Raw genomic sequence first — 23,303 nt, forward strand, 5'->3', positions numbered from 1 at the left:
GCTTGTTTGTTTTAACATGTAGTTAACTTATGTAAACTCCCACAGCAAACTTTGTCTCCCCTGGTATAGGCAGCTGCTGCTCTTTTTTAAGCCTTAATTAGGCTTCTTGGAGTCTGCTGTGCTCATGCAGATTTGAGGGGTCAGCCAGAGATTCGAGCAAAAGCTCATATGACGAATTTGGGGATATCCCTTCTCTCTTTTTTTTTTTTTTTCTTTTTCTGGGATTTTCAACCTCATTTACCAACTGTGGACACCCCAAACATTATTTTCTGATTTTCCAAGCCAGGGAGATTGTGGCTTTTCCATCTGAGTTTTAGCTGTCCTGCATGTGGTGCTGACTAATGGCTGTCTTCAAGCAAAAAAGAAAAACAGCAAAACATGGGAAATTAAGCTGGTGCTGTTCCCTTCTTCCAGGAGTGACTCTCTTCCATTTCCTACCTCCTTTGGTCAGTCTCCAGTACCTTCTACGAGTCATTTTTACATCTTTCCCAGAGTTTACTCTTGTTATTTCAGAGAGGACTGGCCCAAAAGGAGCTAATCTCTGTGCCCAGAAAAGGAACTTGTCAATATTAATTTCAGAAGAACAGCACGGTGTCTAGCTACATGTGGCCATTGCATGTCCTCTGTATGGCTTGCTGTGCTGGTTTTCCCTCTGTCCACACTTGCTGGGTGGAAGGGAAGATGGGGATCTGCCTTCGGGGATGGAATTTTCTCTCTTCCGAGTCTGAGAGCATAGTGAGGTATGGCACACTTGTCACAGAGAGTCCACTGGGCTGCAGGGACCCTGTGTGTCAGGCACAGGGGAGTGACTATTTTATCTGATGTAATTACAGGCGTTCTTGTGTGAGGGAGAGAGACTACACTCCATGGCTGTATTTGCCTTCTGAAATCATGTTAACACTCTCTTAAATTTCCTGCCTTATAAAAAAGATACTACTATTTGCTAGCAACCATAAAAGAATGAGTCACATAAAGCAGGTTTGATGTCTCTGCTTGTTTAAAACCATTGAGTGTTATTTTTCAGGTTTCACACGCAGTCTGCATATGTGACAATAGCACTCCAATTATGGTGACTCTAAACAGTTTTGTGATAACGACCCGTCAGCTCTGATGGTGGTCATTACTGTCAGTGCTCTGAATGACTGGACAGCGGCTCTGAGTTAGGTCTCCATCAGAAGCCTTGGAATCAGCCTAAGTCCTCGGTACAGGGATGTCTGGTCCTTCAGAGCGGTGGTTTCCTAGCACAGCAGAGCTGCCTGCTTCCCCAGACACTGGAAGATATCTCCAGAATCATGGTGCTCATGACGTATGCTATACTGACTGCAAACAGTCCTGCTTTAGTGGAGAGGAAACATAACGTGTATTCTGAAAATACAAAGCACTTTCCAGACGTATGTTCTCAAGGAGGGTCAAGCAGTATCTTTACGTAGTGACTCCCAGACGTGGACCATATGACATGCTTCAGGACTGGTGTCTGGGAGGCTGACTGGAGTCTGCCGATAGAGAGAGCTCAGTGACTGTGCCGCGCTGATCACCTGCATGTTTTGTTTCTCCTAGCCTGATGAAAGATTATTTTTTCAAGCCACCCATCAATCAGTTCAGCTTGAACTTCTTGGATCAGGAGCTAGAGCGATCCTACAGGACCAGCTATCAAGAAGAGGTGCGTTTCCCCTTCTACATCTAGAGAAGAGATTTGCTGTCTGCCCCGGGTAGTTCACAGTCAGCTTCGTGCTTCTGCAGCCTTGTTTCCCATCCTCGAGTGATAGGAAAATGAAGGCTAATACTGATTTCCCATGATCTGGAAACCCCAAATCCACACGGGGAGAAGACCCCCTATCTTTCAGTGCCCCTTTTTCTGACATCACTGGCGTGTCATCTCCAGGCTCCTTTGCTCTGTACTTTCCTCATTTTGTCCCTCCTTCCTGGTGACTCCCGAACACCACATGCGTGGCTCTTTGTCACATTTACCATACCACCCTGACATTCCAGACCCTGTCCGTCCCCTGTTAGGCTCTGAGCCTTCCTGAGGGCTATGTTTCATGTCTGCCTCCAGCACCCCACGCAGAGCCAGGCCCAGAGCAGGCTCTTGAGTGAAGGCACAAGCATCTCGTACTATCCATTGGCATACCTATGCTTCACCTGCTGTTGCTTCGGTGCCTGCCTGCTACTTCTGCCTCGAAGCCAGCTTTCACACACCGTGAACCTGGGACCCAACCATTCACTGGAAGCTTCCAGAAAATTGTGCAATGGCTTTTACAGATGCAGGGTCCATAACCCAGCTTTCAGGCCCAGGATATAATCTGTTTGAGAACTCACTGGTTTATAATAGCTTGCTGTGTGACCTTGTGCATTTCTCACTGCTCTGTGCCTTGTTTCCTCGTTGTTGAATGGAATAAGAGAGATGGCCCACCTCAAGCCCTTACCACCTGTGCTAGGTCCAGGATGGGCAAGTGCTCCACAAATGTTTGCTGTGTTTTCCATCAAAATCCTACTCCATCGCCACCTGTTGGAGCTTCCACTCATGCCTCCCACCCCCCCTCCTTTCCCAAACAGGTTATAAAGAATTCTCCCGTGAAGACTTTTGCCAGTGCCACCTTCAGCTCCCTGCTAGATGTGTTTCTGTCGACAACAGTTTTTCTGATTCTCTCCATCACCTGCTTTCTGAAGTATGGGGCTGCCTCCATGTCTCCCCCACCTGCCGCCCTGGCAGTCTTCGGCGCTGCCCTGCTGCTGGAGGTGCTGTCCCTCGTGGTCTCCATCAGGTAAGGGCTCACCTGCTCAGCTCTGTTCCAGATTTTAGCCTTTAGCTCCCTCTGCTGGCTCCACAGTTAATGGCTGCGCAGTCTGGTGGCCGCTCCGTGGACCGGCCTCCCCACACCAGAGGCCTCCGCAAGCTCATTTCAGGTGACCGGGTCCTCTTTCCTTCCCTCCCCCAGCTCTGCTGCTCAGCGTCCTCTCTCACAGACCCCGGCCCTCCGCACAGGTGGGCACCTTCTTTGCCACAGAGTCAGTGTCCTTTGCAGCCCCTCAGCTGCCAACCAGTCCCAGGATCTCCCCCCTCAGAGACTTAAAAAAGAACAAATGGGAAGAGAGGGGGTGAGAAAGGGAAGAGAAACAGAATGGAAGCATACAGGGAGCCCATGATGGGTCAGCAGGTGCCCCTTCCAGATGTGAAAGCAAGACTTGAAACCCTCAGAAGGATTGTAGGTGTTCCTCTCCACGAGCTTGGGTCAGACAGTGGTTTCTTAGCTATGACTGAGAAGCATGAGCAGCCAGAGAAAGAAGAGATAAGTTGGACCTCATGAAAATGTGAAGCTTCTCCCTTCCAAAGAGTACCTGTCCCTTCTCACACCAGAGTGAGAGGGGGCCTGCAGGACAGGAGAGGAATGTGCAGAGGACCTCCCAGTCCTGCTTCCTCCCTGTCTGTGGTGAGGTCTGATACCTAGAATGTAAGCTCAGTAATAGACCAGCAACCCATTTAGAAGTGGACAGAAGGTCTGGCTAGACAGTGGGGACCCCTCAGGGAAGGTAGGCCCTCACGATCCACTCAGCCCAGCACCCAGGGAAGCTCACAGCTGCTCTGAGTACTTCTGACTAAGTGTGAATGCACAAGATACTCCATTCACATGTGCAACACCCCCACCCCCATATGCCTCCTGGGCACAGTGACCACCTCCTCTGTCCAGCCCTGTCCATCTCAACAGGCAGTCCTGCTGGTGATTGCCTCCGGAAGTTGGAGGTGAAACAGAAATGGGGAGAAGGGCACTGACCTCGAGTTTCTCCCTCCCTTCCCCAACACCCCAGAATAGGAAACAACAGCCCTGGTCTGCCCTGTGACTTCTGAACGCTAGTCCCCCCCCGTCCCCTCCCAACTTTGAACTATATGGGCTGGATTGCCCTCCCCTCGTTCCCCCATCCCTGCTCCCACTCCTGTGGCTCTTTGCAGAGGGTCTTTTCTGGTCACCAAAGGCTTCACACTTGACCCCTGTGCCTCCTCCAGGTTGAGATAACTGCAGGGTGCGTCCTCACTGTTTACCCAAATTTCCTACCAGGATTGAGCTGCGTGGTGTCCAGCATAGGTCTTCTTATAACACAGCCTTCCCTGTGGGTCTGCGCCTCGAGTCTCGGCTCTACAACCCTTGCTGAGCTGCCTGGGACCCACTCTCAAATCAGCTCTGCTTCTGGGGAATCCAAACCAAGGCATCTTCAGGCCCCTAGTTTGTCTTTTCCTTTTTAAAATCAGCCTTATTGTGATATAATTCACATACAGGAAATACACTCTTGCAAGTATACAGTTCAGTGATTCCTAGTAAACCTACAGAGTTGTGCAGACATCACCATGTAATTTTAGAACATTTCTATCACCCAAAGAAAACCCGGCACCCCTGGGCAGTGAGTCTCCTCATGCCCACTCCCCCTTCTCTGGGTCCAGGTTTCCGTCTGACACAGGGCCTACAGCTAGATAAGACTCCTGCTCTCTCAGAGACTAGCATTGTCTCCATACCTTTTTCAAAAGCCCTTTACACCACTGTTCCCTGTTCCTTTGGACCCGCTTCTACAGAGTCTGGGCTAACGCCAGTCTGGAGACTGCAGAGCGCTCCAGGCCACGGAGACACGCACCCAGGTGTGTGCCGCCGTGTCATGCCCAAGTGCTCAGCCAGCGCCTTCCAAATGAGGTGGCAGCCGCTCCTGAGTGACCGCTGGTGTGACTCTAAAAGTTCACTTCACCCAAATCATCAAAGCCTGGGAGGGGCTGGGAACGAGACAGAGCTCCCTGTCACCACGCGGAGGGCATATGTAGGATCCCAGGTCAACAGGAATCTATGGTGCAGAGTACGCGGGTGCCCTGGGGGGGCTGGTTCTGCAGCTGCCCCTCCTCCAGAGGCCTTCGTGCATCTGGACTCGCAGCCCATCCCTTCACTCCCCTCATTTTGTGCTGAACCCAGGCAAGTGTGGGAACAGTGGGTCTCATCCTCAGAGCTCTGCCGTCCTGGAGACCTTCATGGGGGCCTCCCAGTCCTGCCTTCTCCCTGTTGGAACTTGGCTTCCTCTGTCTCCTCATGGGGCTTATGTATTCTGCCTTTGAGCATATTTGTGGTTATTCTTGGAAGTATTCCCAGGATTCCATTATCTGTTAAGTGTCAGGAGGCCAGAACCATCCAGGCCCTGAAAGGGTCAGACAGGGCCTGGTTCCATGTGGAAAATGGCTGAGATCCGCGGTTTCCTCCTGGTGATCACGCATTTGTAGCCAGTGGTCGCTGCACTGCGGGTGTCATGGACGGAAGGTGCAGGCACCTGGGTGTGTGGCGACCACCCTTGAGGGGAACTTGTGCCGTTGAAGCTCAGCGGCAGCTCCTGTCACTTCCAGAGGTGGGGACAGTGCACCTGTCCCTTCTCCCCCTGCCTGGGGGCCTGGCTTCAGAGAAGGTCTGTGTGTCTGGGTCTCTGCCCAGCTGAACCACGGTACCCCTTCTTCCATCTCCTGCTGCTGGCATCCAGTTACTGGCCCCTGCTGACCCCAGGGCCCCTCCCTTAGCCACACTGTTCTTCCTTCTGAACAGCGCTTCTCAGCCCCACGCACTTCTTCCCCCTTCTTTATGGTAATTATTTTGTGATAGCCATGTGACGATCCTGAAATACAGCCTACTTACGCACACGACTTCAGGAGGAGTCGATGAAATGCTGTCACTCCCAATGTGAAGGAGAGAGAGCAAGAGAGCGATTTAAAATAAAATCTGTAGCGCTGCACCTCATTTTTGCCAGGACACCGCCCCTGGGGAAGTCTGAGCAGAATCGTTGGCTTTGTCCTCAAGCGCATGGTTGCACAAATGAGATGGCTCCAGATGAGGACCGCTTGCGGTGTGTGGGCTTGGTGGCACAAGCACTGGGTTGCCGCCTGTGGCGTGATTTCTGAAACGCTGAGTGAGCCTTGCTGAGGTGCCAAAGCAACGGGCACTTCACATAGTGGTTAATTCCTGGAAGATCAGTGTGTGTTAGCAGCACCGAGACACGACGAGACTCTGGGCTGAGGTCATTGGCAGCAGGGCTCGCCCATCTGTGGTGTCTAGAGGGCATGTGGCTGTCCTGTGTGTCTCGGTGCACACCGCCCCCTCCATCCCTGGCTCCTGCCCACCAGGAGCTGGCCACACCCCTTGTCATAGTCCCTGTGACAACCAAAAGGCCCTGCCAGATTCCCAGATGCCTCCAAAGGGCCTCAGCAGCCTGTGACAGCAAAAATGGCCTCTGAGGGGCCTGGTAACATTTGTGTGCCCAGTTCTCACATCGACTTTGAGACCCGCAGAAGCTCATGCTTGGCTTTGTACAAACATGCGTTGTCAGTATGCAGCAGATGACCTTAAAATAAGGTATGATGAGCCGAGCAAGCCCCACGTACTTGCCGCCGACCTAAAGTGGGGCGGGGGCGGGGGGCTCCACCGGCTCCCACACGCCCCGCGGCCACAGAGGTGAGAGTTGGTGGGTCTCCCACCCTCAACTTCCCCAGCAGGCTGACCTGTCCACAGACACCCCATTTCTCCTTTCTCCCTCCTCATCCCAGGATGGTGTTTTTCCTGGAGGACGTGATGGCTTGTACAAAGCGCCTGCTGGAGTGGATAGCTGGCTGGCTCCCACGCCATTTCATTGGGGCCATCCTGGTGTCACTCCCTGCTCTTGCGGTCTATTCACACGTCACCTCTGAATTTGAGACAAACATACACGTAAGTAAAGGCCCAGTGACTTTGTTTCTGGGCTCTTCAGGACTCCCTCATCTTTATTTTTTTTTTTTTTAATAGGCTTGATGACTTGGGACACTTTAAATATAGGCCTTTAAAGAGGTACAAATTCTTTGTCACCACCTTGAGCTTGTCTTCTTAAAAGTCTTGCCTGGGACAGAGGAGTAGGCAGGGAGGGTAGTACCTGATCCGTCTAGACGCTCAAGCCCATCACTGACCACGGTCAGGGAGAGGTGGGTACGATGCTGCCCTGCCCAGCTCCCATGTGCCCTCTCGAGCCTCACCTGCTGCTCACCGAGCTCCAAACCAGGTATTTTCCCATGCATTTTACAAAACAGCGTCTGCCCCATGTTTCCAGATAAGATACGGTGCTTTCCTATCGAGCTGGCACAGCTAGGTGACTGGCATCTGGGCCCGCTGCTGTTGATCAGGGAAGGAGATTCCGAGTTAAACCCCACAAAGACTGAGTTAATACCCTTGTGGAAAGTTCTGTTTTTGGTGAAAGTGAGTGTAACATGAGCTGCCAGGTGGGCTGACTGCATTTGATACTTTAACACCAAGTGACATTTCCGCGGGCAGGTAGCAGGATGCCTGAAGGAAGGCTTCGTAAAGGTAACCACTTCCACGGTAGCAGCATTGAGATAGGTGGTCTACCTTCCCTCTCCTCTGGAATGACGTGCGCAGTCTGCACACATCTGGAGGAGAGTTTTAGTGCCAGCACAAGCTTGCTGCCTAAAGCCCTGGGTGATTAACCCAATGATTTATGATCTGTCCCTGAAACGGCCAGATACTTTGCGATATCCGTGGTATTTTTATATCGAAAGAAAGATAAGTGAGTGAATCTTTTGATATCAGCATGCTCAGCTGGAAGTGAGGCACAGAGCCTGCACAGCGAGGGCAGGATGGGTCACTAACTGTGCCAGCCCCTCCTTGCAGGTCACCGTGTTCATGGGTTCAGCCGTCCTGATCACCGTCGTGCACTACTGTAACTTCTGCCAGCTCAGCTCCTGGATGAGGTCCTCCTTAGCCACAGTCGTCGGGGCGGGGCCCCTGCTCCTGCTCTGCATCTCCCTGTGCCCTGATAGGTAGGTCTGCCACTGTGCTCTGCATCTGTTGTCCTCGCTGGCTGGGACACCTTTCCTGACCTCGCTTGTTTTTCACATCTGTGCCAATGCCCTCTCTCTCTGCCCTCCCAGATACTGTCACAACATGATGTAACTTTCAACATACACAATGCCAACATCCTCATGAAAAGTCCGAAGACTAATATGCAAAAGAAAAAAAAAGAAAGTAGTTTTTCATGACATAATGTGTATTTGCATATCGACATCCCCAGGTGACCCCTGCCTGGGACGTAGTGCAGTAGACTCATGCTTGAACTTACTTATGACAGAGAAGTAGGACCAGAAGCCGTTTCGTATGAGATGATCAAGAAAGTGAAGGAGTAGAGATATAGGGAGACCCAAGAAGGCAAAGAGGAAGCTGGTTCTAACTTCATTGGAGTAAGGGTAATTCAACCAGACAGTTTGCAGGTTGCTGAAGGAGAGGAAGCGAGGAGGTAAGGCTCTCGGTAGTGGCCTGGGCCTTATTTATGAATACCAACTCACTGTTGTGACATGTGTGGCAAGGCGTGAAACGGAGTAATGACTAGTAACTGGAAATCTTGAAGTTGTTCCACATATTGAAGAACACTTTCAGTCTCTGGTATTCAAATGGCCTTCAAAACCTCATCACTGGGAGATGCCAAGGCGTAGATGGGATGGCGTGGGAGAAGCAGGGGTCTGCAGGAAAGGCCCCAAGGAACAGGAGCGGTTCTTACTATCATGCTACAAAAAATGAAAATATGTAGGATGACTGTGATATGTGCTATATTTAAAACATCCTAAATATTGGACCTTGTTTTGGTAATTACTTATAAAAACATTTACCTATTAGAACATGTTAACTGATTTTTTATAATTACCATGGGTTTAGGCTAGCGAGATATTTCAGAGTGACACAGGGCATTCCCTCATCGTGCCTTGCAGGACATCGAACATTCCTGGCTCCTCAAATTATTATGACAACCAGAAGGAGCCCCAACATTTTCAAAATGCCCCTAAGAATGGCATTACCGTTGCTGAGAACCATTGCTTTAATAAGTTCTGAAGTAGAAGATGATCCAGTTTGTCATAGTATCAAATATTAAAGCTCCATAGTGTATCTTTGGGTATTTCCAAAGCAGCAGTTGGTAATGGACAAAGTAAGCAACCTTCTCCTCAGTTAGACGTAATGAAATAATGATAACCTTAAAGACATTCAAGTTTTCTGCAAATTAAGATCAGAAGGGTATTTTAAGCAGAACTGTCATTCAGCATTTGAAAGGAAATTTGAATGAATAGTTAAATTACTTTAAGCAGAACAAAGCGTGATTTTCCCTTCCTGAAGGTATGGCCATCTGGAATTAGGGTCATAATGAGGCTCTTTCCCAAGAGCATGGGATTCATCAGTCTGCCTTTTAACCTTTTAAAAGAACCATGACAGATGTCCCTCAGCCACTCACAGTGTCATTCAGTCACTAGTGTGGGGGTTTTCCACATGGATCTGGAGGGACCAGAGTGACGAGGGACCAATTCTATCACCTTTGTCCAGAATTCAAAGAGCAGGTCTTGGGCTGCAGCTGAATCTCCCCTTCCCGTCGTACTTCTCCCTGCTCACAGAATCCTTTGAGCCCACCCACCCTGCTGTCCCTGCTGAGCCTCACAGGGTAGGAAACATGGGGAGGGATGAACACAAACACAGAGAGGCCCCCTGTGTAGGGGAGGGGACTTCCAAGAACCAGGCGAGCCTCACAGAGGGACTTGGAAATAAAAGAAGGGCTGTACACACTTGGAGAGGAACAGTGTCACAGTCATGCCTGGGCAGGGAGAGAGAACGCATACGGCCTCAGAACAGCGTCGGTGCTGTAGCTCTTGCTTTCTCCCCTTTCCCATGAAGTCATCTAACACCCCCTGTGATGCTAAAAGCCTCTCTGAGCCATCCCCTCACCTCTGCTGCCCAGGGAAGCTGCTTGCAGAAGCTTTGTAAGGTCCCCCTTTGCAATGAGCGGGGCAGATGGATCTAGTAGACCGGGAGGTGTCGGGGCATGAGGCCGACTTACTGATCTGGGAGGATGCTGGTGCAAGAGGACCCCAGAAGAAGCCGTGAGGTGTGTGGGAAGGGTCCTGCCCCGACACCGAGAGAGTTCTTTATTGTGTGTGGTTTCCATGCCCCACAATGGGGATTCGATTGCTTTGGGCACACGATGGGCAAAGTCCAGCCTCTCAGGTCAGCCAGCGTCTCTAGCAGTTCCTTTCTAAATCAGTCCTATCAGTGGGCATCGCTGTTGATCACGACTGGTTTCTAGCCTGCAGGACTATGTGGGAAAGTCCTCATGTCACGCGAATGCCTTCGAGACTTCTTGTTTGGTTTTGCTCTCTGGAGATGGTGCCTCCCTCCTTGATAGGGGTCCTGTTGGCTGCGTCACTGTCTCTGCTCTGATTTTTAATTCACACAGGATATCAAATTATAATAAAGAATTAACTATCCTTAGTTGTCTGACTTGATCTTCACGTTAAAAAAAAAAGGGAAATTGTTTTTTTAAATTCTACTGTATCGTTTTATTTAACTCCTTCTTTGCTTTTTATAATAATATTTTTCTGCATTTTAATTTCAGTTCCATAGTAATTTCACACCTTGATGCAGGACAGAATTTCAGGTAAGCTTTTAACTTCATGCCTGTATCTGAACAAACAAGGGTGATTGTATGAGCACTGTGTCCTTCTCAGCTTCCTAAAAAGCATTTGTATCTTGAATAAAAAGAATTCTATGTAATTCTTAAAAGAATAAGTGGAAAATACCTACTTGTTGAAATACTAGCTCATAGTTACAATACCTTATTTAGAAAATGAATGGTGGTTAAGAACATACTAGATTGGGCTGAATTTCGTATACGACATCAGCATGTTACGCAGGAAATATCTCAAATCTAAGAAAGTACATATTTTAATTCCCTGAAATATTTTGAAATTACTAACTAGAAATTTGAAATAACAAATGCTAGACCCTTGCTTTACTGTAAACATCAAACTAAAATTTATATAAGCTGAGGAGGCAGAAACAAATATTAAATTATATAAAACTATATAAATCTAGAAAAAACAGAATTGGTTTGCAGGCCTCTAAGACAGAGACAACTTTCCAGTCTTACAAACAATAAACAGAACCACGCACGCACAAAAGTAAAAGACTGATCGACACATTGGTGGGTGGTGTGGGGAATCCGAGCGGTGGAGAAAAGTACCTGTGGGCCATTACATGAAGAGCTGATCAAGACCTGCATAAATAAAGGGAAAAAAACTGACAAGAGGAAATGTAGGGAGACGCTAAATATGTTATTACTGAAATCATTGCACATTTAAATTACTATCAAATCCTTTTGGTCTTTTACCTTCAGGATGTTAGATTGTGATTACCCAGCACAGGCAAGGGCTGGTGCGTTCATCCCCGGGTGGGGATTTATTTTATTAAGCTACCGGGCACCTATAACATGTGGTTTATTTCTCACAATAATTTGACACATTAGGTGACTTTGTCCCCATTTTCCAGATGAGGAAGCTGAAGTTCAGAGAAGTTAAGGAAGCTGCCTGTGGTCACACAGCTAGTGATCAGCAGGGTTTGAACCTTGGCCTCCCTCACTGCCAGGCACACTCTTTCTGCCAGGCCTCAGTACTTTTCAGAATGGCACATAGTTTTGGAAAGTAATTTGATGATCTGCAGAAATGTTCATAGCCTTTGACCTAATAATTCTATTTTTGCTTCTCTACCGAGGGGATAATTCAGCATATGATAAAGACCACCTACCCCAAAATACTGATCACAATGAATGATGACACTGAAAGTTCATCAGCAACTTCAGTTGCCAATAAAAAGAAATGAATTAAATTGTGGTCAGATGCTTAAATATTACCGCTGTTACGATGCAGGGATAAGAAAAATACTTCTCATGTGAAATTGCCTTTGTCTTGGAGGTAGGCAGTTCATTATATAGATGGAAAAAATGTAAGATATGTCATAGTTATGATCTGGTAAAGAGTGATGAATGACTTTTTTTCCTGTTTCTACAATTAAAAAATCAAATCTCTGTAGACACATAGACACTGGGAAGGAGATTTAAAGTATGGAACAAAGGCAGAATGCAAATGTGTTTCTATGATGATCACAACTATAGTATTTAAAATAAAACACTTGGCTTTTTTTTAAAGTAAACTTTCTTATTGACGAATATATAACATGTGCACATAAAAGTGTCCAGATATAAGAACCCAGCTCAGTGAATTTTCACAAGTGAGCACACCCCATTAACTGCCACTTGGACCAAGAAAATAGGGACCCGAGAAGTACCCTCTGTGTCCCAGCATGGTGACTTCCCCAGCCTCACATCTGTAGGCATAGATTTTAAATGGCACTGAAATATACCAAAATGTTAACAAATTCCATGTTAAGCTTGGTTAACTAAGGTTAGGACTGTAAGTGATCTTTGTTTTCTGTTTTTCTGTTTTAATCCCTCTTTTCCATGATAATGAATTGTACTATATTTTACTCTAACTTCCAATTATGACTTAATGTCCAACTGTCAAGTCATAAATTGACTCTTGCATTTAGTCCCATAAAGTTCCTCTTTTTGGAACTGACCTTTGCTATTTGAATTTAGGAATGAGACCACCATCTTTGTTCCTTCTGTAGTGGAAAGAGAAATACCAGTTATTGATGGGAAGTGATTCTGTTTCCTACTTGTTCCAGATCTCTGTTGTGTGGCAGCCCCTTGGCACTAAGTGTACATCTGTGTATTGGGATTCCCCTTTTAAACAAGATGAAAACAGACATCACAGTCTGCTTCCCTTTCTGTCTCACACTGGCCTATGTTCCATAATTCCCTTCCTCTGTCCAGAGGATCTGTCCTGTTTCCCTCTCCAGAGTCAGGCCATGCTACAGTGAGGAAAGCAGGAGCAACAGCCTGCTTGGGGAAAGCCAGACACAGCACCCATTTCTGCCACAGGGCTGCAAAGTCTGATTGGACTGTTAAGATGACGTTAAGCCTTTGTGATGTCTACGCATAAAGGGGGAGGTTCCTTGATGTTATCACTTTGGAGAAATAGAAAGAAAGGTCCCTCCTCATCCAACAAGATGGGCTCACCCAAGAGAAGACTTACTGCCTCCTCTTGCAGATTCTCTCCCTACTCTCAAGCGAGTTAGAAGGCATGTAGGGCTGGACACAAATCTGTTTCAGTCATCTAGAATAGTTAATTGTTTAGTACTTGAGATTCGTGATATGTATTGCCATTTGATTCAATGACAGAAGAATAGGTAAGTGTACAGTGTCTTACTGTATGGAGGCATTTTTTGGTTCTAGCTCACAGGGGACGAGTTATGGAACTTATGGCAGGGGTCCCAAAGACCACCCCTAGAAGTGGGAATTCGCTAGGATTCAGGACTCCACCCAGAGTCGTATTCATGGCTGTGATTTGTCACAGTGAGAGGACACAAAGCAAAATTGGCAGCGAGTAAAGGTACATGAGGTAGTGTCCAAAGGAAACCAGGTGCCAGCTTTCGAGAGTCCGGTCCCCGTGGCGTAGTCCAGGATGCCCTGAATTCCTCCAGCAGTGAGCTTGGACACTGCAGGTGACATGGTGTCCACTGGGGAGCCCATCAGAGACTCTATACCCAGGGTTTTTATTAGAGGCTGGTCACATAGGCATCTCTGCTGCAGGGACCAAAATTCCAGATGCTCAGAAGGAAGGCACACTCTAGACACAGTGGGAACCTACCTCCCCAGATCCAAGATCCTGAGGCCAGCCTCAGGCACTCTTGCCAGTAGGCCTTTCTCTGGATGGCAGCCTCAGACCTGCTATGTTAATAACTCTTTTCTGCACAGAATCTGAGGCCAATAGGGACTTAGCGATACTCTAGCCCATCTTCAGTTTACATGTGAGGAAGTCGAGACCTAGAAATCTTGCCCAGGGTTCCAGAACTCTGCAGTGGTCCAGCTGGGACAGAGTCCTGGGATTCTTACTCCAAGGCCTGGGCTTTGTGACTGTACTTCATAGAGGACCATTATGGCCAGATTGGTCAAGTTCATTGTTTTTTATAATGTCCTTAGGTCACCGGCAACAGGAAAACTTATTCAATGCTCTGATTACAGAATTGAGTTTTTGGTGCCATGGAGATACCGAAACCAAGGATCCATCCATTTTATATATAATTTATACAGTGACTCGACCCATTGCCACATAAAATCTAGAAGCCCATTCTGTGTGCTCTAGAAGCACATCAGGGCCCAGAATTTATATGAACAGAGCAGTCACAGCTTTGTAAACAGAAGACAGACAGGAAGGAAACCCAACGCTTGTTATCAGTGATGGCCTCTGGATGGTCAATAGTGGAGGAAACTTTTCTTCTTTCTACATTTTCCCCTATATTTCTTCTGATGAAAATGTAGTACTATTGAATGGAGAAATTAGCTGTAAAAAAGAAGCTTTCCAAGGGACTGCCTTTGTGCTAATCTTCAGTCACAGCTGTTGCTGGTCAGCACTGTCCAACTCTGGAAAGGGAAAGGGCCCCCTACCCCCCAGAAGCAGGCGGTTACTGGAGGGAACAGAAATGAGAGGGGCACTGTGCAAATTTTTACTGGAATCCTGGATGTGCAGTAGTCGACGTGACTCAGCAGTTCCAACTCTGGTAGTTTATCCCGCAGACCAACTCCCTCCTATGCACGGGGTCGGCACAGTGGTGTTCCCTGGGGGTGAGGGATGGGCACAGCCCAAATGCCCAGGGCTGGAACCTGATTGGTACAGTACATGCATGTATTAGAGTTTCTTGCAACCCACAAGAAAACCACAACTTTCCCACAGGAAAGATACTTATTTTATACTACTGTTTATGCTGTTTGAATTTCTCACAAGGTGCTACTCTTTATACATATTGGGGCACCTGGGTGGCTCGGTCAGTTAAGCATCCGACTCCTGATCTCAGCTCAGGTCTTGATCTCAGGGTTGTGAGTTCAATCATGCATGGAACTCCATGCTTGGTCCGGAGTCTACTTAAAAAAAAAAAGTACACCTATTATTTGTAAAAATGTTAACGTTGTCTTAAATGACTTTGACAAAACAAAACTAACCTACCAGAGGGTAATGGTACATTCGTGGACTTTTATACAAGTAGACAATATAGAACTTACACTAATTCTTTGTAAAATTACACATCTTTCAGAGCTAAACTTGGATTAGAAATCTAAAAAGTGAGTGTGTCAGAGAATGTTAAGTTTCTTGGGCATGATGATGGTAGTGTGGTTACATAGGGACATGTCCTTATTCTGAGGAGATAGGGACTGAAATGTTCAGGATCTAAGTGTCATGATATCATAATGTTCAGCAGGAAAGCTGTGTGTGCACGTGTGTGTGCTAGCAGAGGGAAGGAGCGAAGCAGCCAAATGTCAGCCATTGTTGCATCCAGGAGAAGGGTGTGCAAACATATTACTAGTCTCTTAACTTTCCTATAGTGTTCCGAATTTTCGAAATAGAAGGTTGTTGGAAATGAAAAGATTTTTAAAATCAAAGAGCTAACAGCTCCTGAAAAAGCAGTCACCAAGTAGTTACGTAGAAATCGGTTACAAACATCAGTCTTATCCGGCACCCCTTCAGCCAGCCGAAACGGCGTCGGGTAGCTTTGTGGCTGCAGGTCGCTGACAAGCTGAACTCCACAGAACTTGGTGCAGAGGCTAGGTAGCTGGTCTGTTTCACAACCTGCAAGCCCTGAGCAGCAACCTCTTCCTTAAAAGATGCACTTAAGAAGGTACGTCCTTTCTCTTCTCTTTGCTCTCCAGTTCTGAGGGGAATCCGTGCAATAGTTCCTTGCCGCACGGTGGCGGAACAGCCAGCCGGATTGGCCAGGAGGTGGTTCTGGTCTTCTTTCTCCTGCTCTTGTTGGTCTGGTTCCTGAATCGAGAATTCGAGGTCAGCTACCGCCTGCACTACCATGGGGACGTGGAGGCAGACCTTCACCGCACCAAGATCCAGAGCATGAGGGACCAAGCCGACTGGCTGCTAAGGAACATCATCCCCTACCACGTGGCTGAGCAGCTGAAGGTCTCCCAGACCTACTCCAAGAACCACGACAGTGGAGGCGTCATCTTCGCCAGCATCGTCAACTTCAGTGAGTTCTACGAGGAGAACTACGAGGGGGGCAAGGAGTGCTACCGGGTCCTTAACGAGCTCATTGGGGACTTCGATGAGCTCCTGAGCAGGCCAGGCTACAGCAGCATCGAGAAGATCAAGACCATCGGGGCCACATACATGGCTGCATCAGGGCTGAACGGCGCCCAGTGCCAGGACGGTGGCCACCCACAGGAGCACCTGCAGGTCCTGTTCGAGTTTGCCAAGGAGATGATGCGCGTGGTGGACGACTTCAACAGCAACATGCTGTGGTTCAACTTCAAGCTCAGGGTCGGCTTCAACCATGGGCCTCTCACAGCAGGGGTCATCGGCACCACCAAGCTGCTCTATGACATCTGGGGCGACACCGTCAACATCGCCAGCAGGATGGACAGCACGGGGGTGGAGTGCCGCATCCAGGTGAGTGAGGAGAGCTACCGCGTCCTGAGCAAGATGGGCTACGACTTCGACTACCGGGGGACAGTCAATGTGAAGGGCAAGGGCCAGATGAAGACCTACTTGTACCCAAAGTGCATGGACAGCGGGGCCGTGCCGCAGCACCAGCTGTCCATCTCCCCGGACATCCGAGTCCAGGTGGACGGCAGCATCGGGCGGTCTCCCACGGAGGAGATCGCCAGCCTGGTGCCTTCTGTACAGAATGCAGACAAGACATCTCTGGGTTCCGAAAACAACATGCAGGCCAAGGACGCTCACCTGTCCTCTAACAGGCCGTGGAAGGAGCCCGTCAAACCCGAAGAGAGGTCTCGATTTGGCAAAGCCGTAGAGAAAAGCGACTGTGAAGAAGTGGGCGTGGAAGAAGCCAGCGAACTCACCAGGCTCAACGTTTCCAAGAGCGTGTGACGCAGCGTCCATCGCTGCCACGGTGCTCTGTTCCTCGAAACAGTCGAGTTTGCATTCGCCTGCTGTGTGTCCCGAGCACCACAGCCTCCGTCGCCGGGCGCAGCGCCGCGTGGTCGTTGCCCTGACGTCTGCGTGCGCCACGCACATCCGTCTCTCTGCTTTTTCTCCCCTGGAGCCCCATCCCCTGGGTGTGACCGTCAGCAGCGTGGAGAACAAGTGCCTTCAGGGGCTGACCGCAGCCTCGCGTCCGGGGACAGAGGCGGCCCGTGGAGATCATGGCATGGGGTATTGCTGGACTTTTTAAATGAAAGCTGTGGTTAAGATATCATTTTATTGCTTTTTCTCACAAGGCAGTTTGGGGTTTTGTTTTGTTTTTGCTAGTACAACGTTTTTGCGTTTTTTTCTTGTATACATGCTAGTGTTTTCCAGTGACCTGACCTTTCTGTGTAAACATGTACACGCACACACTTTCATTCATGAATCTGAGATCAAGTGCCAGTAACTCACTGTGAGGGGAGGTGGGGGGCCGTGGGCTGCAAGCAGCCGCCAGCCAGGACGGCCCACACCCCGCCCCCCAACCTGCGCCTTCCAGAGCACCTGGGGCCTCGGGCTGTCAGGGCTTCCTCCCCGTGCAGGCCAAGATTGCAGATGCTAGCCGGTAGCAGAGCTCGTGAACCCAGGTCCAAGGTATTTAGAAGCCGTGTTTCATTCTGCCCTGGACACAGAGGGGTCTTCCAGCTGGGAGCAAAGGGGTTTGTCTTTGAAGCTGAATCCTCGGAGAGGGAAACTCAAAATAAATGTCTGAGGGTTGCATTTATTTATTTATTTATTTATCAGGGAATGTGTGTCTTGGGGGAGGAGCAGCCAGGTCCTTCCGGCAAAGGGACATAGACTGGGTTGGGGGGAGGGGGTCTGCAGGGGGCACAGTGGAAGCATGAGAAGATATCTGTTAGTGCTTTGGCCGCTCTGGGCCACCACTCCACATAGCGGCTGAGCAAGGCCTGACCGGGCCTGGCCAGCGTGCCCTGGGATGGCCCTGGGACAGAGATGCTCTCAGCCGTGGTTCTGAAACCTTATGGGCACTGCCACTTCTGTCCCATGGGCTGCGGATCTGTGCCCTTGGGGCCTCCCCACTGCAGGGATTGAGGCAGATCGCTGCCCCACATGAGGCAGGAGGTCTGGGCCAAGCGCAGTGGTAGGCAGGCAGTGCCAGTGGCTTTGGCTTGTATATACCCGAGAAGTTCCTCATCCTTTCCCACTCTTGGCTTGTGCAGGGCCTGTGTGCAGCAGTCTTGAACCTGGTGAATCCCAACCCTCTTTAGCTGGCTTTCTCTTGCTGTGTGTAGAGACAGAATCAGCCGCATGCACATGAGGTGTCAAGCCAGGACAAGTAGAAAAAACCTAAGGGGGAAATCACTTGTGGTTATTTGTTGCTGATCCTGCCTGTGAGGACGTTTGGCCACATTGAGTCCGGAATGTACATGGAATTGAACTCAGGCCCGTGTTGCCCTGTCATTGGCAAAGTTACTTTCAAGGTGACTCGAGCTTACGGTTCACAGGATAGTTTGAGAACTAGCTCCTTCTCTGTTTAAGGTCTTCACCGGCATACCCTGTGCATTTTCTTTTCGCTGCTAAATCTTTGTATAATGTCACATCTACATCAAGTCACATTATCAGTCTCCCCCCTCCCCAAATTCATCTAGAATCTGCCATTTCTGGGATCAGGAAATATGGATTCTGATGGGCCAGCTGCCCAGGGCAGGGGAACACACGTGGAGTGGCCTCCCAACAATGCAGCCATATCCAGGATCTTGACGTCCCAGGGAGTCGAGGCATTCTCAGTAACTAAGATCTTCCTTCAGGCTTTACTGTCAGTTTGTTGGTCTTCCAATGCTGGAGGAAGGATGGTGTGACAATACCTCTTGCTTCTAAAGAATGTATTCTTCTAAGAAACCACAGAGTTTTTATTTTTATTTTTATTTTTATTTTAAAACACTACCCGACACCGTCCTTGTCCATAGGGACTGTGGGCATGTTAGGGGCTTCTCCCATCAGTGTTAAGGCATGTACTGGAGTGTGGGGCTCTCCTGGCCTCTGCCCTCAGGCTCTGTAGCTCTGGCAGTGACGGGGCCAGGTGGTTGCCGACGGGCCGCCTGTGTCTCTGCTGTTCCACAAGGTTCATCTCTGCACATGCTTCCTCCCCTGCACATTCTCTTTTCCCTTCCCTTCCTGCAAAAGTGTTTGTGATTCCCGACCCTGGGACGCCGCGGACCTCAGGGAGAGGGTCTGAACGCCTGGTGATCTGGTCCAGCAGTGTGCACATCGGAGCCTTTGATGGTTGGCTCATCCAGAATTCCAAATTGTCTTTAAAAAAACAAAACAACACAACACCCCAAGCCTTCCTAAATCACCAGTACAGATGTTCTTGCTGAGCCACTATGTGGCTTGGGTCCTTCCCAGTTCCCTGCCCTGAAGCATACCTCAATGCAGGACCACAGAATCTGTGCCGCGGAAATGCCGTGCCTCCAGCTCCGCTGGCCCTGAACAGAGTCCCTGAGGACAGGCCCCTGAGCAGTGGTTCAAGTGCTATCAGTATGACGGACGTGCTCTTCACAGAGGCAATACCTCTTAAAAACTTAGGTCAGGAAGCAATACTTCAGAACTGAATGTGTGTAAATAGCCGCTTTGAGTTGCAATTGCTGTTTTCTTCTTGGCCCCAAGTCAGATCGAATTATACACACATATATATACACATATATGTATATGTATATGTATATGTATATGTATATGTATATATATGTAAACAAGCACACCTAATTTTATCCAGTGCAAACAAATGTAGAGCATCAGTTATGAAGCCCTTAAGTAGCTTGAAGAGTCACACCGATTATGCAACACCTGCACGCGACTCCATTAACACTGACTGCTCTCGAAGGCAGCACCTGCGCATTTGCACACGACACTGAGAGCCAGAAGGCCGCGTGCTTCCCACCACGTGGACTGTAACAATGTGTAGTTTCCAAAGATCTGTCTGCGTCTGCATTTCTAGATTTTTGAGGTAAGCGTTTTTTGGCTGGTTGTTTCAGAAAATCACATCATGCCTAGAACCTGAAATTAAATTGACGAGAACCAACTGTTTGCATTTTCCATCTTTTCTTCACTCTGCTCTTTTAAAACTGTTAATTCTAATTATTTCAGAATGCATCCACTCAAGAAATGGATATTAAAATATTCTAAAATCTAAATATTTGATGCCTGGTATTTCCTCGTTGAAAAGATCAGTTTGCACTTCAGAAATTAGGGCATTCCTTATTCCCTGCGATTTGTGGCTGGAAATAAGAAGATTTACCTTTCTTTCACATTATGACTTTAAAAACAAGACGACTAAAAAAAAAAAAACAAAACCCAGAACTATCCTATTTATGTATGTGGTTTCTTTTTGTCTAATGGACATATTTGCTACAGTTAACTTCGGTTGAAAAATTTTATTTTTATATGGAACTTTAACAAAAATAAAAAGCAGGTCTCAGGACAAGTTTGGCTTGCAACGATATCCCTATTTTATTAGGCCTTCGATATAGTTTTTCCTGCAAGATCTTAGGGGAAGGAATTGACCAAGAAAATGAAGGCAGTTTTCTGAAAGGACATAGCTACACAGCCTGTCCTCACAAAGTTCCTGGGGGTGTCCACATCAGGGGAAGTCACACACCCATCCCAGAATCCATTTAAAGTCATCCATTTAAAGCCTCTTCCCAGAAACCATACATGCCATTTGTACACATCTTGGGCGTTCACAACACCTCCAGATCCGAAGCAAAAGTGTAGAGCTGTTGGGGTGTAGTGCCTTCTCCCCAGTGAAGTCTTTCCTGGTGACTGCAGTATTTGTCAGCAACTTCAGAGCACAGGACCCTCTTGAAGACTCAGCAGAGGGAGGTGAAGATACGGTCCCTCATCCTTGTTCATCCCCTAAAGAGGGATCAAGCTTCTAGGTTGCTCTCTGCTGGAACATGGCGCCTATGAGGGCCTTACTGGTTTACGTGGGCGTCCTTCCCTTCCACGCCCTAGGAACCTTTCTGGAGGTTAGAGAGTCATGGTCTGTGCTGCACTGAAGGTCATGTGAGAAGGTGCGTCTCTACTAGAAGGGGTACCCTGGGGACTTTTGAAGACTTGGCATTCACGAAAGAATTTTGCAGTAAGACTCAGATCTTAGCTTTTGTGATCTCTCTCTTGCATGTGGTTACTTTTCTCTTCTGTGGGGAATCTCCTTGTGGCCCACCTGGAATAGATCCCGAGGGCCAGGTAAAGGAAGCTAAGTGGGGAAGAGATAGGTAAGAGGAAGCGATTAAGAAAGGTACACACTTGCACACCTTATACGTGTAAATTAAAATCCTCCCCAAGTGTCTATTTTTATATAGTTCCTACGTGAAAATTATTATTTTTAATTACATGACTCCAAAGAGTTGTCACTATATATTAGAGTAACGTAAGTTTGGGGAATTCTCCTTGTTCCTGTTGGGCCTGGACGCCAGAAGGAGAAGCAAATTAAGTGGTTGTGTATCAAGAGCCCAGCGCCTCCTGAAATCTCAGTCATTGAAAACAGTGATCTTAACCTTTCTTGACTCACAGAGCCTTTGATAATTTGATGACAGTTTTGTCTCTTCTCTCCAGAAAACAAACACACACACGCACGTACACAACACAAATAAACCATCTTAATGTTGCATACAATTTCAGGAGTCCCCAGATTCAGATAAGGTGCCCCCAATCTGCAACGACTAAGGAATGCTGATTTTTCTATTGTAACTCTCTGCAGGCGAGGTTCCCAAGCATTTCCGGACTCTATTGGAAATTTGTCTCACCATGTTAATGCTGGTTTGTTTGCATATGCATTCCCAAGCAAATGATATTTTCGTGTATTATGTTTGAGTTCTGTTTAAGTATATTCAAGGAGCCACTCAAAGGACTTTACAGTTTCATAAAGTTAGAGTCTTCCCAACAGATAAGGAACACTCGGCCAGTATTTGCTGAGCGACAACGATGTGCCAAATAATGCCAAACATCTCTTTCTTTGGACCATTCAAGTTGTTGTGAGGCTGGAGTATATTCCAGCAACAGCCGTGATTAGAGACACTGCTTCTCCTGTTGCTTTCCCGCCACGAATTCTTCAGTAAATGGAAGGGCACTTCCAGGTAGCTGAGCTGGCACAGCGACAGCCTCTCCTTGCTGACGTTCTTACGCAGTGGGTTCTCAGAGTCATCCGTAAACAAAGAGGTGATTTTTATACTCACGGTCTTAAGGAGCGTTCAGACTTTGAAGAAAGAGCAACGCGTGAGAAGCAGAGAAAACAGCTTGCACCCATATCGTGTTGATCCCTCAAGGGGAAAGCAGCTACTCCAAGTACAACCCATGAAATCATCTGTTTTATTTTTAAAACCATCCTCTCCAGACGGCAGGTGGGGCCCCAGCATGAGGGTCTCAGAACAAGGCACTGGCTTGGACTGACTTGGCTGGAGGGAGCCTTTCTGAAATAGCACCACCCTGAAAGAAGTGCCTGGGAGGGAGTGGGGGGCCAGAAGTCTCTGTCCATCCCATCTCTGCCCTGGGCCCTGTCACCAGGCAAGGCAGCGGCTTCTGGCAGGGGACAGTCTTCTGAACAAATTGCTCTCTTGTCTTCATCTTTCTCTGACTTTCTTGCCCTTCTCAGCAAAGAAAATTCTTGCCACATAGGTTGGAAGGCCAGCGAATGGTGTCAGAAAGGAGGCATTGTTTGGATTTGTCCACATGATCCTGGGAAAAGGAAGCAGAATGGGAAAGGGAAGAGCTACACACCTGTACACTTGCGGGACTGACTCCCTAGTGACACAGTGTGCCCAAGGCCAACCTCACAGCTCACTGCGCCCTTCCCTGGAAAGATCTCCATTCACGTTCTCTCTGGCTTCCAGCCTCTCGGGTCTCCAGCACTGGCCTCTTGGGAGGCCTCCCACAATGACCAGCCAGCCCCACCTCATGGACAGCCATGCCTCTCCAAGGACACAGGTGCCTCCACTCTACCTGCTTCCTACCCCCTTCCACTGCCCTCTTTGACCTCCCAAGTAGGTTTCAGTTCCATGCCATATGCTGTCCTCACTGTCTAACTTCAGGAATACAGATAACCCTACAACAACACAGCGAGCTGCTATTTTACTGATTGAAAGAAACTAACCCTTTGGCCGCTACATTCAGTTCTCACCTAGGCAAACATGTCTGTGCCCATCAAGCAGTTTCCCATTACAGCTTTCCACGAAGGAACTCAAAACACAGGAGATCCCTTTGGTCTTCAGGATGCCTCACCTATGCGGATAGGCAGAGGTGTTTTTTCTGTACAACAGATTGCAGAGCATAGCTGAGGGGGTTGCCCCAGTCCAGCCGGTTGCTGCCCACAGTTCCTGGCTGCAGAGCTGGACCCTGGAGCATGCTGCCTGACTGCCTGTCATGGCCTCCCCCT

At 48.3% G+C, this 23,303-nt stretch overlaps 1 protein-coding gene across 1 annotated transcript in view; it reads left to right on the plus strand.

Moving 5' to 3' along the window:
• Positions 1-17,393, plus strand: part of ADCY9 (adenylate cyclase 9) — a 113,155-nt gene extending 95,762 nt beyond the window's left edge. Inside the window, exons 6-11 of the mRNA XM_032849349.1 lie at positions 1,558-1,660; positions 2,554-2,762; positions 6,557-6,716; positions 7,668-7,816; positions 10,426-10,467; positions 15,631-17,393. Of these exons, the coding sequence (XP_032705240.1) occupies positions 1,558-1,660; positions 2,554-2,762; positions 6,557-6,716; positions 7,668-7,816; positions 10,426-10,467; positions 15,631-16,819 (1,852 nt within the window). The 3' untranslated portion in view covers positions 16,820-17,393. The remainder of the gene's footprint in view (positions 1-1,557; positions 1,661-2,553; positions 2,763-6,556; positions 6,717-7,667; positions 7,817-10,425; positions 10,468-15,630) is intronic.
• Positions 17,394-23,303: the final 5,910 nt, after the last annotated feature.

Source organism: Lontra canadensis, unplaced genomic scaffold, assembly GCF_010015895.1.
Source record: "Lontra canadensis isolate GAN:19392208 unplaced genomic scaffold, GSC_riverotter_1.0 scaffold224, whole genome shotgun sequence".
Lineage (NCBI taxonomy): Eukaryota > Metazoa > Chordata > Mammalia > Carnivora > Mustelidae > Lontra > Lontra canadensis.